This window comes from Medicago truncatula, chromosome 8, assembly GCF_003473485.1.
Source record: "Medicago truncatula cultivar Jemalong A17 chromosome 8, MtrunA17r5.0-ANR, whole genome shotgun sequence".
Taxonomy (NCBI): Eukaryota; Viridiplantae; Streptophyta; class Magnoliopsida; order Fabales; family Fabaceae; genus Medicago; species Medicago truncatula.
Genome location: NC_053049.1, coordinates 37,515,925 through 37,529,126, shown reverse-complemented (window position 1 = coordinate 37,529,126; position 13,202 = coordinate 37,515,925). Strand labels below are relative to the sequence as shown.

Here is a 13,202-nt window from a genome sequence, read left to right as displayed (position 1 = left end):
AAATCCTCTTTTATAGCTAGGTAGTAGTGATAGTCAATCTTTTAAATTAAATTACAAAAATAATATGTCTTCTTGTGATTCTTGTCATTTTGGAAAACAAAGAAAGTTACCTTTTCCTCATAGTTTGTCAAAGTCTAATGCTCCTTTTGATATTTTACATGCTGATTTATAGGGTCCTTATTCTACTATTTCATTACAAGGCCATAAATATTTTTTAACCCTTGTAGATGATTATTCTAGATTTATTTGGGTTATATTTCTCAAATCCAAAGATGAAACCAGAAAGAGTCTTATTCACTTTGTTGCCTATATTAAAAATCAGTTTCATACTACTTTGAAATGTCTTAGGTCCGATAATGGCACTGAATTTGCCATGGGTGATTTTTTTCCTTTCCAAAGGAATCATCCATCAAAAGACTTGTGTTGAGACGCCTCAACAAAATCGGGTTGTTGAAAGAAAGCATCAACACATTCTCAATGTGGCTAGATGTCTTTCTTTCCACTCCCATGTACCTTTAACAATGTGGAATTTTTGCATTCAACATGCTGTTCATATCATTAATAGGTTACCTTCTCCTCTTCTTAATTTCAAGTGCCCTTATGAATTTCTTCATAAAGAACCTCCTTCTCTTTTTCATCTTAAGGTTTTTGGTTGTTTGAGTTATGCAACCACTTCGCAAGCTCATAGAACCAAGTTTGATTCTAGAGCTAGAAAAGTTGTATTCCTAGGATATAAAAACGGTACTAAAGGCTATATTCTCTATGATTTAAATTCACATGAAATTTTTGTTTCAAGAAATGTTTTTTTTTATGAAACTGATTTTCCTTTGTATTTGCCGAATTCTGTGCAAACGGACTCTACATCCTCTACATCCAATTTGCATCATACTACTCTTGATGACCCTGATCCTACTTCTTTACCCATTCCTGTCATGCATGAACCTAGTTCCAATGATTCCACTACCACACCAGAATCTAGCCCTAACCCTACACCTTTAAGGAAGTCTTCTAGAGTTGTTACTCGTCCTGTATATTTAGAAGATTTTCATTGTAACAATGTTATAGGTATAGACTCTGCAATATCTTCTAACAGTGTTTATCCCCTTTCTTCTGTACTATCTTACAATAGTTGTGCCCCTGGTTATCATGCATTTTGTTGTTCTATCTCAGCCATAGTTGAACCTACAACCTATAACCAGGCATCTAAATTTGAGTGTTGGTGGAATGCTATGAATGCTGAATTACTTGCTCTTGATGAGAACAAAACATGGTCTGTAGTTGATCTTCCCCATGGCAAAGTTCCTATTGGTTGCAAATGAGTGTATAAGTTTAAATACCATGCCAATGGTTTTATTGAGCGTTACAAGGCTAGGTTAGTCGCTAAAGGGTATTCTCAATTAGAAGGAGTTGATTATTTTGATACCTTTTGGCCAGTTGCCAAAATCACTACTGTTAGGGTCTTATTAGCTTTGGCTTCCATTAAGGGGTGGCATCTTGAACAATTGGATGTGAATACCGCTTTCTTGCATGGTGATTTAAATGAAGATGTGTACATGTCCTTACCTCCTGGTTTTCCTGACATTAAGGACCACAACAAAGTTTGTAAATTGCACAAATCCATTTATGGTTTGAAACAAGCTAGTAGGCAATGGTACTCCAAGCTTTCTTCCTCTTTAGTTTCTTTGGGATATACTCCCTCACAATCTGATCATTCTCTATATATAAAGTCTACATCTACTAGTTTTACTGCACTATTGGTGTATGTTGATGATATTATTCCCGTCGGCGACTCTATTCATGAGATACAAGCTGTCAAAGCGTTTTTGGATCAGAAATTCAGGATTAAAGATGTTGGAAAACTGAGATATTTCTTAGGTCTGGAAATTGCAAGATCTGACACTGGGATCTTTGTCAATCAAAGAAAATATACACTTGAACTTCTTCAAGATGCTGGTCTACTAGGAACTAAACCTTCCAATATTCCTTTTAATCCTACTACTAAGCTCTCTAGCACCGATGGTGCTCCTTTGGATGACCCCTCTTCTTATAGAAGACTTATAGGAAGGCTTCTTTATTTGACACATACTCGACCAGACATCAGTTTTTCCGTTCAGCATTTAAGTCAATTTGTTTCTAAACCTTTGGTCCCTCACTACAATGCTGCCATGGGCATTCTTAAGTATCTCAAATCTGCTCCAGCCAAAGGCATATTTTATTCTGCTTCTAGTCCCTTGAAGATTAGTGCTTTTCCAGATTCTGATTGGGCAAGGTGTCCTGAAACTAGAAAGTCTATTACAAGATTTGGTGTGTTACTTGGTTCTTCTTTAATTTCTTGGAAGTCCAAGAAGCAAAATGCTGTCTCCATGCCGAATATAAAGCATTGGCCTCATTAACTTGTGAACTTCAATGGTTACAATACATTTTTCAAGATAGCATTTTCAAATCCAGCTTCATTTTTTTGTGACAGTAGGTCCGCTATTTACTTATCTCACAACCCTACTTTTCATGAAATTAAAGGAGTAAACACATTGAGCTGGACTGCCATGTGATTCGCGAGAAAATTCAATCAAAGCTCATTCATTTGCTACCGATACCAAGCACCTCTCGACTGGCTGATGTCTTCACTAAGCCACTCCAACATCCTGCTTTCTCTTCTTTCATGTCCAAGTTGGGTTTATGTTCTATCCATAGTCCAACTTGAGGGGAGATATTAATGTAAATGCTAGTTAGTGCTAGTTTAATTTTTGCATTAGTTAGTGGTGACTGTAAAGCTTATTGCATTAGTTAGGCTTAACTATATATCTTCCACTTCTGTTACAATACATGTATGGTATATATACTTAGATGCGCCTCACTATTCTAATCACTCAATAATGAAAATTACTTTCCATTTATTCAAAGTTCAGTGTTTTAATAAACTATCAACTATATTCCCATTTTCATCCTACAAATGTGGTTTGATAGTAACACATGCTCTTTCTAATTGGCTCGTGCTGATAACAATGGGTCACATTTGGTTCATCTCAGCTGAAAAAAAAAAGCTAAAAATGCCCAAGAGAGTACGAAGAGGAACTAATGGTGATCATTTTTATAAAAGCGAAACGAAAAACATACTTGAGCCTTATTTTTAATGTGATGCGTGGGTTTTGAAATGTTATGTTAGTTCATTTGCTATTTAGCAAGAATCAATTTAAAATACAAAGAGTCTGCAGAACCAATTAAAATATAAATTCAAATAGTAAGGTTTTTTCGTACAAGAAATAATAAGAGTTTATTTTTTTCAGAAAAATAATACTCTACCATCCCACAATTAGTGATTGTTCATGTTCAACCCAATTCAAACAGATTTTGTGGTTTGATACACCATATATTTTTATTTTTTATTTCTGAACTGACGTGGTTTTAAATTTGAGAACAAAACTGTGATTTCAAACTGAGCCGATTGAAAAAATGGTTTAAAACTGGTTCTTTGGTTCTAAACTGGTTAAGATAGTTTTTTAAACAAATTTTCCGATTTTGAAACAGTTTTGCATAGTTCAAAAACAGTTTTACAGAACTGTTTTTCAACTGACACTAATTTCTAATATATTTATTAATATTATGGCATGCCAATCACTTAAAATGTGCTACAAAAATATTCTAGATTTATATCAAAATGCCTGCATTAATCAACAATAACTACTATATCAAAATGTCTTTGCAATTCCCTGGTACTGCAAGTTTGTTACAATTGATTGTGTTCGTACAATTTCTTGGTTCGTCACAATAATGTATCTTACTCATAAGGCTCAACCCAAGACATATAAGAAAAGCCAAATGAAAGCAGAAATATCACTGATTTACTAAATACCTCTCACTTAAATATGCCCTTGAGGAAAAAAAGAAAGAAAAAAATATTCATTGTCAAGATAAATTTTTCCTGCATCATAACTAAACTTTGATTTTCAAGCACTATCCTAATCAGGCGCGAAATAAAATTTAAAAGTTTTACCATCTAAATTCAAGGAAAAAAAAGGATGTAAAAAATCTGAACCATGAATGTGGCAGTCATGTCTTTGAAGCAACAGCTTTTTTACTCTATATGACTTTTCCTTGTTTATGAGAACGATCAACTAGCTTAGCTTTTTTTGGTAGAACAAGAATAACACAGTGAAACATACAAGTCAAACAAACATATCAGACTTTGAAGATTGTATTTTCCTACAAATAACATATAATAATAAAGCCACCGAAAAGTTTAGCATATCTATTCATAACATATAGTTTTTTCACCACATCTAGTTTTACTCCATAAAAAATAATCAAAATGAACTTAGGAATTCCACAACCCTAGAACTATTACTCCTTTTCACTGTCATCTTCAGCAATGCTCCAGCCAGCCAGTGATAACCCTTCTATTGAAACGAGCAAACACATCCAACCTGAAAAAGAGACATTTCGAATATGACATTATAAGTCTATTTTGAGGCATGAGGTGCAATTAAAATTCAAATATTAAGAAATTACAAGGCAACATATATGGAAATGAACTTCACTATAAATGTTATGAATTGTTCAATGAATGTGTTGCGTGTGTGTAAGAATTAAATAATATCATTTACACAACAATATGATGGCCATATATCTTAGAAGCAAAACAACTTTAAAACCCCTGCAAATAAAATACCAAAATATACAAAACATTCATTTTCACATTAATCATTCAACAAGAATAATCACTAATCTTGTAATCTATTACAGACTGTCAAAAAGCAAGAGGTAAACATAAAACAATAATGCTTATTGTCAACTTGAATTTGTGCATACTATCAAGGTTATCAAAGTCACGATTCAAATCGTGAGATCGTGCGATCTTAACCGTAGCAAAGATCATGAAATAGCAAAATTACAGCCAAGATCGTGAAAACGATTTGGTTTATTGTGCTGCAAGTGCAGCCTCTAATTTTGTCTGTGTCCCGCGCCACATTGCAGCCATTTTTCTCGGAATCATGACGCTCCGTCTCTCCACTGTTTGAGATTTATTCAGTTTTGTTCCCTCTCCCACATCTCTCTATCAACAAACCCGACAATGAATACTTGGCAATTAGGAAATAAAGGCTAGGCATTAATCATATTAACATTTCAACACAGCCAATCATAAAATCAGACACCACTAAACAGTAACAACAAAAATAAATCAATCATATGCACAATTAAAAGGCCAAGATTATGTCAAAATAGAAACCAAAATGTTTCAAATAATAATTACCATCAAAACCAACTGAGTGGTAATGGTAACCCTTAATTCAAAACTGAAAACTGATTGTACTATATGATTAATTCAGGACTAACAACACATAAAGTTACCGAGAAATTAATAACATGTTAATTTCTTTAGAAAATAGTTGACTGACATGTATGCAGGGAAGCTCTATAGAGCAGACAACTGCGGTGAGCACTAAACCACATACCAAAGCACTCATAAGGATAAATATGTTAACAACCTCACCTTTCATTATCTTGGAAAATACTCAAATATATGCAGCATTCTTCTAATTCTCAAAACCAGAAAAATGAAAATGAGGCATAGAATTGCATTACATGTTACTTTTCAAGACATGTCTTTATCCTTATGAATAAATAACTAGACCAAACATATCAATAAAGTTTTGATCTCTATCACACGATTAATTGCATAACAACCTGTCAAACTTGAATTCCTCTCAAATTTGGGTAGGAACTCCTGAAATTATAATTCATGCAATTTCTTCATATCTAGTCAATTTAGAATTCTAATTTCTACCAAAAATTAAACCTAAATAAGAACTCACCTTAACTTCTGCAGAAGAACCCAGCTTTTTGTTTTCTTATAATCTTCTAATTAAATTGCACTTAGTGTAACTATGACTTAAGAGTACTCAGTTAATAAAAATATTAATAACTGGGTTGTTACAAAGAGTATACACAGAGATACCATTCAGTACTAAAGAAATGCAAATACTGAAAGTAGGCTAAAATGCATCAAATATAAAAAAAGGGTACCAAGAGTGTACACAAACGTACCATTCAGTACTTCAGTTCCCTTTTTTCTTGGAATTGGATTTGTTTTTCTTCTCCTTCCCTTTGTGTATCTCAGATTCTTTTGCAACTTTTTTTGTGCTTTCTTCTGCAGCTTTTTCTGCAACTTCTTTTACAGCTTCAGGATAGATTTCTTCCAATATCTTTTCTATGGTTGGAGTTGGACAACTTGTCATATCAACAGATACTACGTGCTCCATTGGTGGAAGGATTAAACTGTTCTCTCTCAGTTTCAGGATGATCACTTCAGAATTCATGTCGGCCGCCAAGATAGAATTTTCCTTGAAATAGTCATCAAAGGGTAACTCTTTACCTTTTTCTTTCTGAACCAGTTTAGAATCTTTCTTAAAGAACACATGCAGCAACAAGATAGTGAGAAACTTATGCCTGGAATGATCATTGGGGTTGAAAAACTTTATCACAAGACGTTCCAATAAGTCGCATACCCACATAAGTTTCAATGGTGGATGACTGGATTGAGCAAGCATATGAAAGTAGTTTGGTTCTTTGGAGCAGATCCATCCAACCAAATTCATTTTTGTGGACACCACAACTCCACTCCAAGCCATTGTATCCATCAACATTTGGTCCAGTAGAAATCCTAACATAGTTGTATCGGTTAGATGAACAAGCTTCTCCTCAAGATCTTCAAAGGCCGAGTAAAAATCATCATAGCCCTTTTGTGGAAGACTTTCGGTGAAGCTATTGAGAAATTTCCATCCAATGCTATTCTCTTTCAGAATCTTCATTGAGTTGCAATAATGTTTGTTCTTTGGACAAAATGGTTGTTTCAGCAAAGCAACGATCGGGAGGAGGTTATCGACGAGTTGTTGCATGGCTTTGGCTTGGGTTTTACCATGAGGGGACAGTTTAGCATGAGTTGCGATTTGATTTCCAAAGCCCACTGTCCCTTTTGGTAATTCACGACAATCATAAAAGTGGGTTTCTTGAACCCACTTCATCATAGGTCCCATTTCAGCATCGGGGGGGAGATAACCACCCAAACAATAAGTTTCTTTGTCAAACCTTTTTTTGGAGTCCCCTGCAGAAAAGAAAGGAGTGAAATTATGAGCTGGCTTATATTTACGGACAGAGGGAGTATATATTAAACATGTGATGATAATGGATAATTGTAACATTCCCCTCATCTTTCTAACTTTTTTAAGATGAAGATCATGCATATAAAATTACAGTGACAGTATAAAAAATGGCTATAGAAGCTAGCCAGGTATCAATTATTGAAATGAACCTTTTATTATATCTTCTTCATTAGTGAAATGATCCTTCGTCATCGTTTAGTATTCATGAGCAGGTTCAAAATATAATTGAGGTAACCTCAGCAAATGAACACAATGCAAGACGATGTATGGTTAAACATAAATTTACTATTTGGATTTTCTCATTTTTTATTCATTAAAAAATGACATAAAACTATAGACATAGATGACAAAGTTGAAATTCATACCAGCTCTTTCGTGATCTTCCAAATCAACCAAACACTGGGCAGAAGACTCAGCCATTCCTATATCTTGAGCTTCCCTAGGAACGACATTTTCTTCCTTAGGTTCTGAACTGGAACTGTTTGATTTTACCCTATCACCAGCAGCTTTAGACTTTTCTTCCCAAGAATTGTCCCCTGCTCTTTGAAAACACACTGTTGCCATCTCATATATTTTGTGATTATATAGCTGCAAAGAAACAGTCAAAATAATATATCATTTGGAGCAAAAAAGTGTACGAGGCAAAAGTGGCACATCTAAAAGCTTTGTTGTAGCAGTAAAAACTACACATCTAAAACTGTTCGCAATATAAAGCATGGTATCAACTATTTGCAATATAAAGCATAATAACAAGTAACACTGATTAATCTGAAAGCACAATGAATAGGACAATCAACTATAAAAACAACCTCCATGCCCCGTGCCCTCCATTCTTTTGGATTACTGGCAACTGTCATGCTCTGGATGAATGAATCATCCAGTTTTTTGACTTGTATAAGATCTCTGGTTTTCCAAAACTCAAACATTGGTTTAGCATGACTCTCTGTACTTGGGCTCTCACATATCCACAACCTATCTCTTGTACGAGTTATAGCTACATAAAGCTGTTTCAGTTCAGAACACAAGATGTTGTGTTTGGGATCTTTATACGTCGGAAAAGAACTGGTTTCTGTAGGTTCCAGTGCATCCTGTTTCTCCTTATATCCTTTAATCACTCGCCAATCATCTTTCAAAGGTGAAGAGCCAAAAAAGTTGTACAAGAACACATCCTGCAAAAGAACACAGATGACTAATAAAATAAATGAACATAAATGTCAAAACAAAAGTGAATCAGTATAATGAATTTTAAGCTACCTTGAACTCAAGTCCTTTGCACTCCCAAATAGTTAAAACAATAGCTTTTTCTTTAACAGAGGCCAAAATTTCCTTCCGAGCACTATCATCTCGTACCAAAATTACTTGCTCGGCTCCAAATCCAACAGATTTGCCAAAAATAGTTGCAATTGCATCTTTGCTGTTTCCACAATCAAGAACAGCCGGAGCTTCCCCACATAGCAAACTGGTCTCAGGCTTCAAAATATCAATAGAATCAGGAAAAAAGTGATAGAGAAGATTGATAGCAGTGTGAGACAATTTCAATACTCCATCGTGAGATCTAAAGTTTTGAGTCAACTGAAGTGTTTTTGTTTTCACTGGATTGGTTCCATTGTGAAAGGTACTGTAAAAGAAAGATTTGATATCCTGGAACCTAAAATAAACACCCTTTGTTATAGTTTGTGCAGTGTCACCACAAAAAGTAAAACCCTCTTCCACATTTTGACAGATGTGCTTTAATAAGGCAATTTGACTCAAGGTAAAATCTTGTACTTCATCCATGTATACATAATGCATTGCGTCACCCTCATATATATTACTTTTGAGGCGGAGATGGATGTCAGCAACAATATCTGCCAAATCAAACTCTCTTCTAAGAATCTTCATCTTTTCATACTGTTGATAGATGTGATATATGATCTTCCTTTGCTTTTTGCTTAAACTCGACCCTTGGTTTTCGGATAATGCAAGGTAAGCATCCTGGCTTAAATTTGTACCCATGGTATCCATGCCTCCTTTTATGTATGACATGATTTCAGCGAACACACGGGATGAGTTCAGGTTTTTTTTATCACCATAGTTGAAGGTTGACCAATAGGATAAATCAAACCTTTCAAAAGTTACCTCCCTATCCCATATGTTTTCCTTCAAAGCGTCACCGGCAAATAAATCATTGAATCTTTCAAAAAATGAAACCCCCCCTACCGAACCATCAAACATCATTAGAAACTTTCTAAATGTTAGCACTAGAGGATATGAATCGACAGAGAGACCAACGAGAGAATCTGGAACATTTTCAAACTGCGCCAATGATGATTCATAAGCAGCAGTCTCATCCTCGAAAAACTTGCTTTCACCACATCTGAATCTGCATGTATAACATAATCTATTAATATTCTATGCAGATCAAATCCCTGAATTGAAACTAGCATAAAATAATGAGAATAGATTATTATCCTAACTTAAAACAACTGCAGTCCTAAGTTACAGGAACTGAAATTTAAATTCAAATATGTAGCTAACTGTTGTTACAAGCTGTAGAACAGACTCCTAAATATGAACTTTAACAACATTAGATCACACGCTTTTAAAAAAGTAACAGTATGCTTAAACAATACGCTTTTTCACCATAAGTATGAAAAAGTAAAGCTAGCATATATAGAGTAAGGTAGAGGTTTGCACCTTTTCAATTTGTATATCACATGGTGGCAAAGTTTTGGACTCATGGTTATAAACATTTGTCTCAAGCAAGCTGCCTCCTCCTCTTGATCAGCTCTGAAAAAAGGAGCCTTCTCCCTTTTTAAGAGCTTTGCAGTGAGAATTGTGGTTTTCCCGGTACCAGAGCGCCCCAATACAAAGGAACTTCTTTCAGATAAGATTATATCGTTTTGTTCATCGGAAATTTGGAATGGAAGATTCACATCTTTGATGTAATGCATCCTATGCTGTTCGTTGAGGAGGTGATTGGGATGGCGACCTTGTAGTCTCAACCTATGAAATAAGCTTCTTCCAAAATCAGCTTCTAACGAAACCTTACATAGATCAAGAACAAACATTAGTATCAATTGGAATGAAAAGAAAAAAAAGAAAAAAAAAAACTTATTTTCTAGGCATTATTAATGAGAAAAAAAGGAGGGACCTAGGGAAAATGCTTGAATTTACTAAAGTAATTGTTTTTAGAATACGTACTATGCTTGGTTGTTGATGTTCATCTCCAATAAGAACTGCATGGTTTATTTCCGGAAGTAGTAGAGGTATGATTGACTCACATTCCTTCAACTGTGCAGCTTCATCAATCACTACAATGTCTAGTGGTTTGATATCAAGAGAATGCAGCATAAAAGAATCAGAAGCAGTCGACAACATCAATGACGCTGTTTGTAAACAGAACTCTCTGATTGACTTTTCAGTCACAATATCTGGCAGTTTCTGTTTACCAAGTGAAACTTGAAGGGATTTTAATAGAGATATGCATTTAGTTATGTTCTCGAGAAATGAGCGTTCATCAGCACTTACAACATCCGACTCAGAAGAACTGTCTCGAGTTTCTAGAGGATAGAAAAGCTCTTCCAGTCTTTCAGAGACAATATTACCATCAGACACCAAAGCTTCAAATGAATCGAGAGAGACATTAAGGTCGGCCAAAACATCCAAGTTATGTTCCATAATAAAGCTTCTTGCTATATGAGTACGTAGGATGTGAATATATTTTTTTAGTGGCAGTGCTATAGCCTGAAACTTTTCTATGAAAAACTCAACAAAAGATTGGTGCGTCCTCACATCAGAATCTGAAAGGCTGTCATCTTTTGCCGTATTAGAGTTATTATCATTAGTTTGAACTTGCTCCTTTGTTTTCTGATTGAGAATGGACATCTGATAGTGGGTAAAACAGTTTTCAAGAAAATGAATCATTGAAGTAAAACAGTATTTCCAACCATTAGATGGGTTGAAGCACGACATGAGCTGCTTGACACGATAGTCCAAATATATCTCTTGAATCTCTTCACCGACATTAAGCTGCTCATGATTCCCAAATAACAACATGTCTCCTAAGTAACAAAACTGAAATAGTTGTCTCACCATGCTCAAGCCACCCGATGCCACTTCCTTAATGGCAACAGTTGATGGAGCACAAACAAGAGTCCTGCGGTTCATTTTGAATAGAGCACAAAGAAGTGTGACCAAAATTTTTGTTTTCTCGGTTCCTGGTGAACTGCAAATAAGATCCACGGTAGACTTATGATTGCAACCAATGGAAGAAAGGCAGGCACCAATTTCCTTCTTTTGCGACTCATTGAACTCGGATAACAGCTTATTGTATGCTTCATGATCCTTAAAAGCATCAGTCTTTGGTGGACAGTGATCACAGTTTTCCTCAACCTGCACCAGAATACATCCATTAGTTATGTTCGCTTGGAAATAGCCACAAACTCATTAACAGCAAAGTAGAAAATGTCATTCACCGCAAGTTTATTTCCAACAACATACACTTTCTTTCTACAATAGTGTTATAACTAAAACAAGTAATGGTGAATACCAAATAAACTTGAACTTTATGACAGTGGTTATATTAAGGTATAATACGAGTAAACACCACAATTATTTGATGGGAACAGCTATTATCATACTTATAGACTTTGAAACAATATATAATCAAATCTTTAACATAAAAAAAAAAAAAAAAAAAAAAAACTCTTACCGCATCACTAGCACATAAAATCTTCTGAATGAGCTTTGAATTTCCATCCATATGCAATGAGATCCACATTCTTCTGATAGGGGTTATATTCGTCAAGAATATAATAAACAAAGATTTTTGCCCCATTCCATCAATGTCAATGTCTTTAGAAGCAATGAATTTAAAATTAGACTTAAGTTCAGTATCATTATCATTCTCCTCATTGAGAACCTGAGCCGACAACGCAAAACTTCGTATGCTTCCATCCCTTTGCAGATCATTAACAGTTTCAGGTTTAAAATCAACCAAAATAAAAAGATCACTGGGCGATGTTTTGTATAACTCTTTTCCATGACCTAGTGACCTGTTTTTCCAGTTATCAGTTGTAACCTCATAGAGACTCCTACCAAATAAAGGTGACTTCAAACGATTAAGTGTAACCACCTTAGCATAAGGTAAAGTTGACAGAACTTCCATACAAGAACAGAGTTCAGTTCGAGTTTCATTCAATAACGGATACAAAAATGACTGAAAATATTTCCCCGCAGAATCGAACGATAAACCGATAGAATCGACCTAAAATAAAATAAAATAATCGATTAAAATGTAATGGCAAAATAAATAAAAGAAAGATAATGTGATAAAGTAACAGAATAGATTTGAAACGTTTTTCTTGTAAAGATCTTGGTTGAGAATATCTATTTAAAATGTAATGGCAAAACAAATAATAAAAGAAAGATAATGTAATAAAATATAGTAACAGAATAGAGTTGAAACCTTTGTCTTGTAAAGATCTTTGTTGAGAATATCAGGGAGAGACCAATTAAAAATGGTGTTGATGAAATTTCCATCACTTTGGTTGATAGTACTCTTCTTCTTCTTCATTGAAATTGAAGTTGAACCGATCATTGTGTCCAGAATATGAAGAGGTTTTGAGTCTATAGAACACTGAACTTAGTTGAAACTTGAAAATGTGTAACAAATGGTGGAAAAGAAATTTGTGTTGATACTACACTCATACACTCACTCAACAACTTGTTGAGAGAGAGAATGGTAGATTTGTGCTGTGATAGAAAGAGAGAGAAAATGATTTGTTGAATGAGGGAAGAAAAGTGTGTGTGTGTGTGTGTAATGGTTATTCTTTCTTTCTTAACAAACAAGAATAGAATTAAAATTTGTACTATGCTGAGTCTCGCTTTTGTTTTTTTCTTCATGAAATGAAAATCAAGTGGCACTACGTCGTTTAGTATAATTCCTTTGCAAGTTTCATGTTTCTTTTTGTTTTGGGCTTTATTTCCGTCTAACCAATGTCCACGTGGATTCCTTATTTTCATCTTATCTTCTTCTAAACTAAACAATGAACATTCAATATT

The 13,202-nt window shown here is 34.7% G+C and overlaps 1 protein-coding gene across 1 annotated transcript; it reads right to left on the bottom strand.

The window, feature by feature from the left end:
- Positions 1-4,176: 4,176 nt before the first annotated feature.
- LOC120577347 (uncharacterized) lies at positions 4,177-12,910 on the bottom strand. The gene is made up of 9 exons (XM_039828540.1): positions 12,607-12,910; positions 11,851-12,405; positions 10,341-11,531; positions 9,834-10,183; positions 8,412-9,519; positions 7,967-8,326; positions 7,523-7,745; positions 6,043-7,099; positions 4,177-4,421 (listed from the first exon to the last, which is right to left on the bottom strand). The coding sequence occupies exons 1-8, from the start codon at positions 12,736-12,738 to the stop codon at positions 6,054-6,056; spliced, it is 4,965 nt and encodes a 1,654-aa protein (XP_039684474.1). The 5' UTR covers positions 12,739-12,910; the 3' UTR covers positions 4,177-4,421; positions 6,043-6,053.
- Positions 12,911-13,202: the final 292 nt, after the last annotated feature.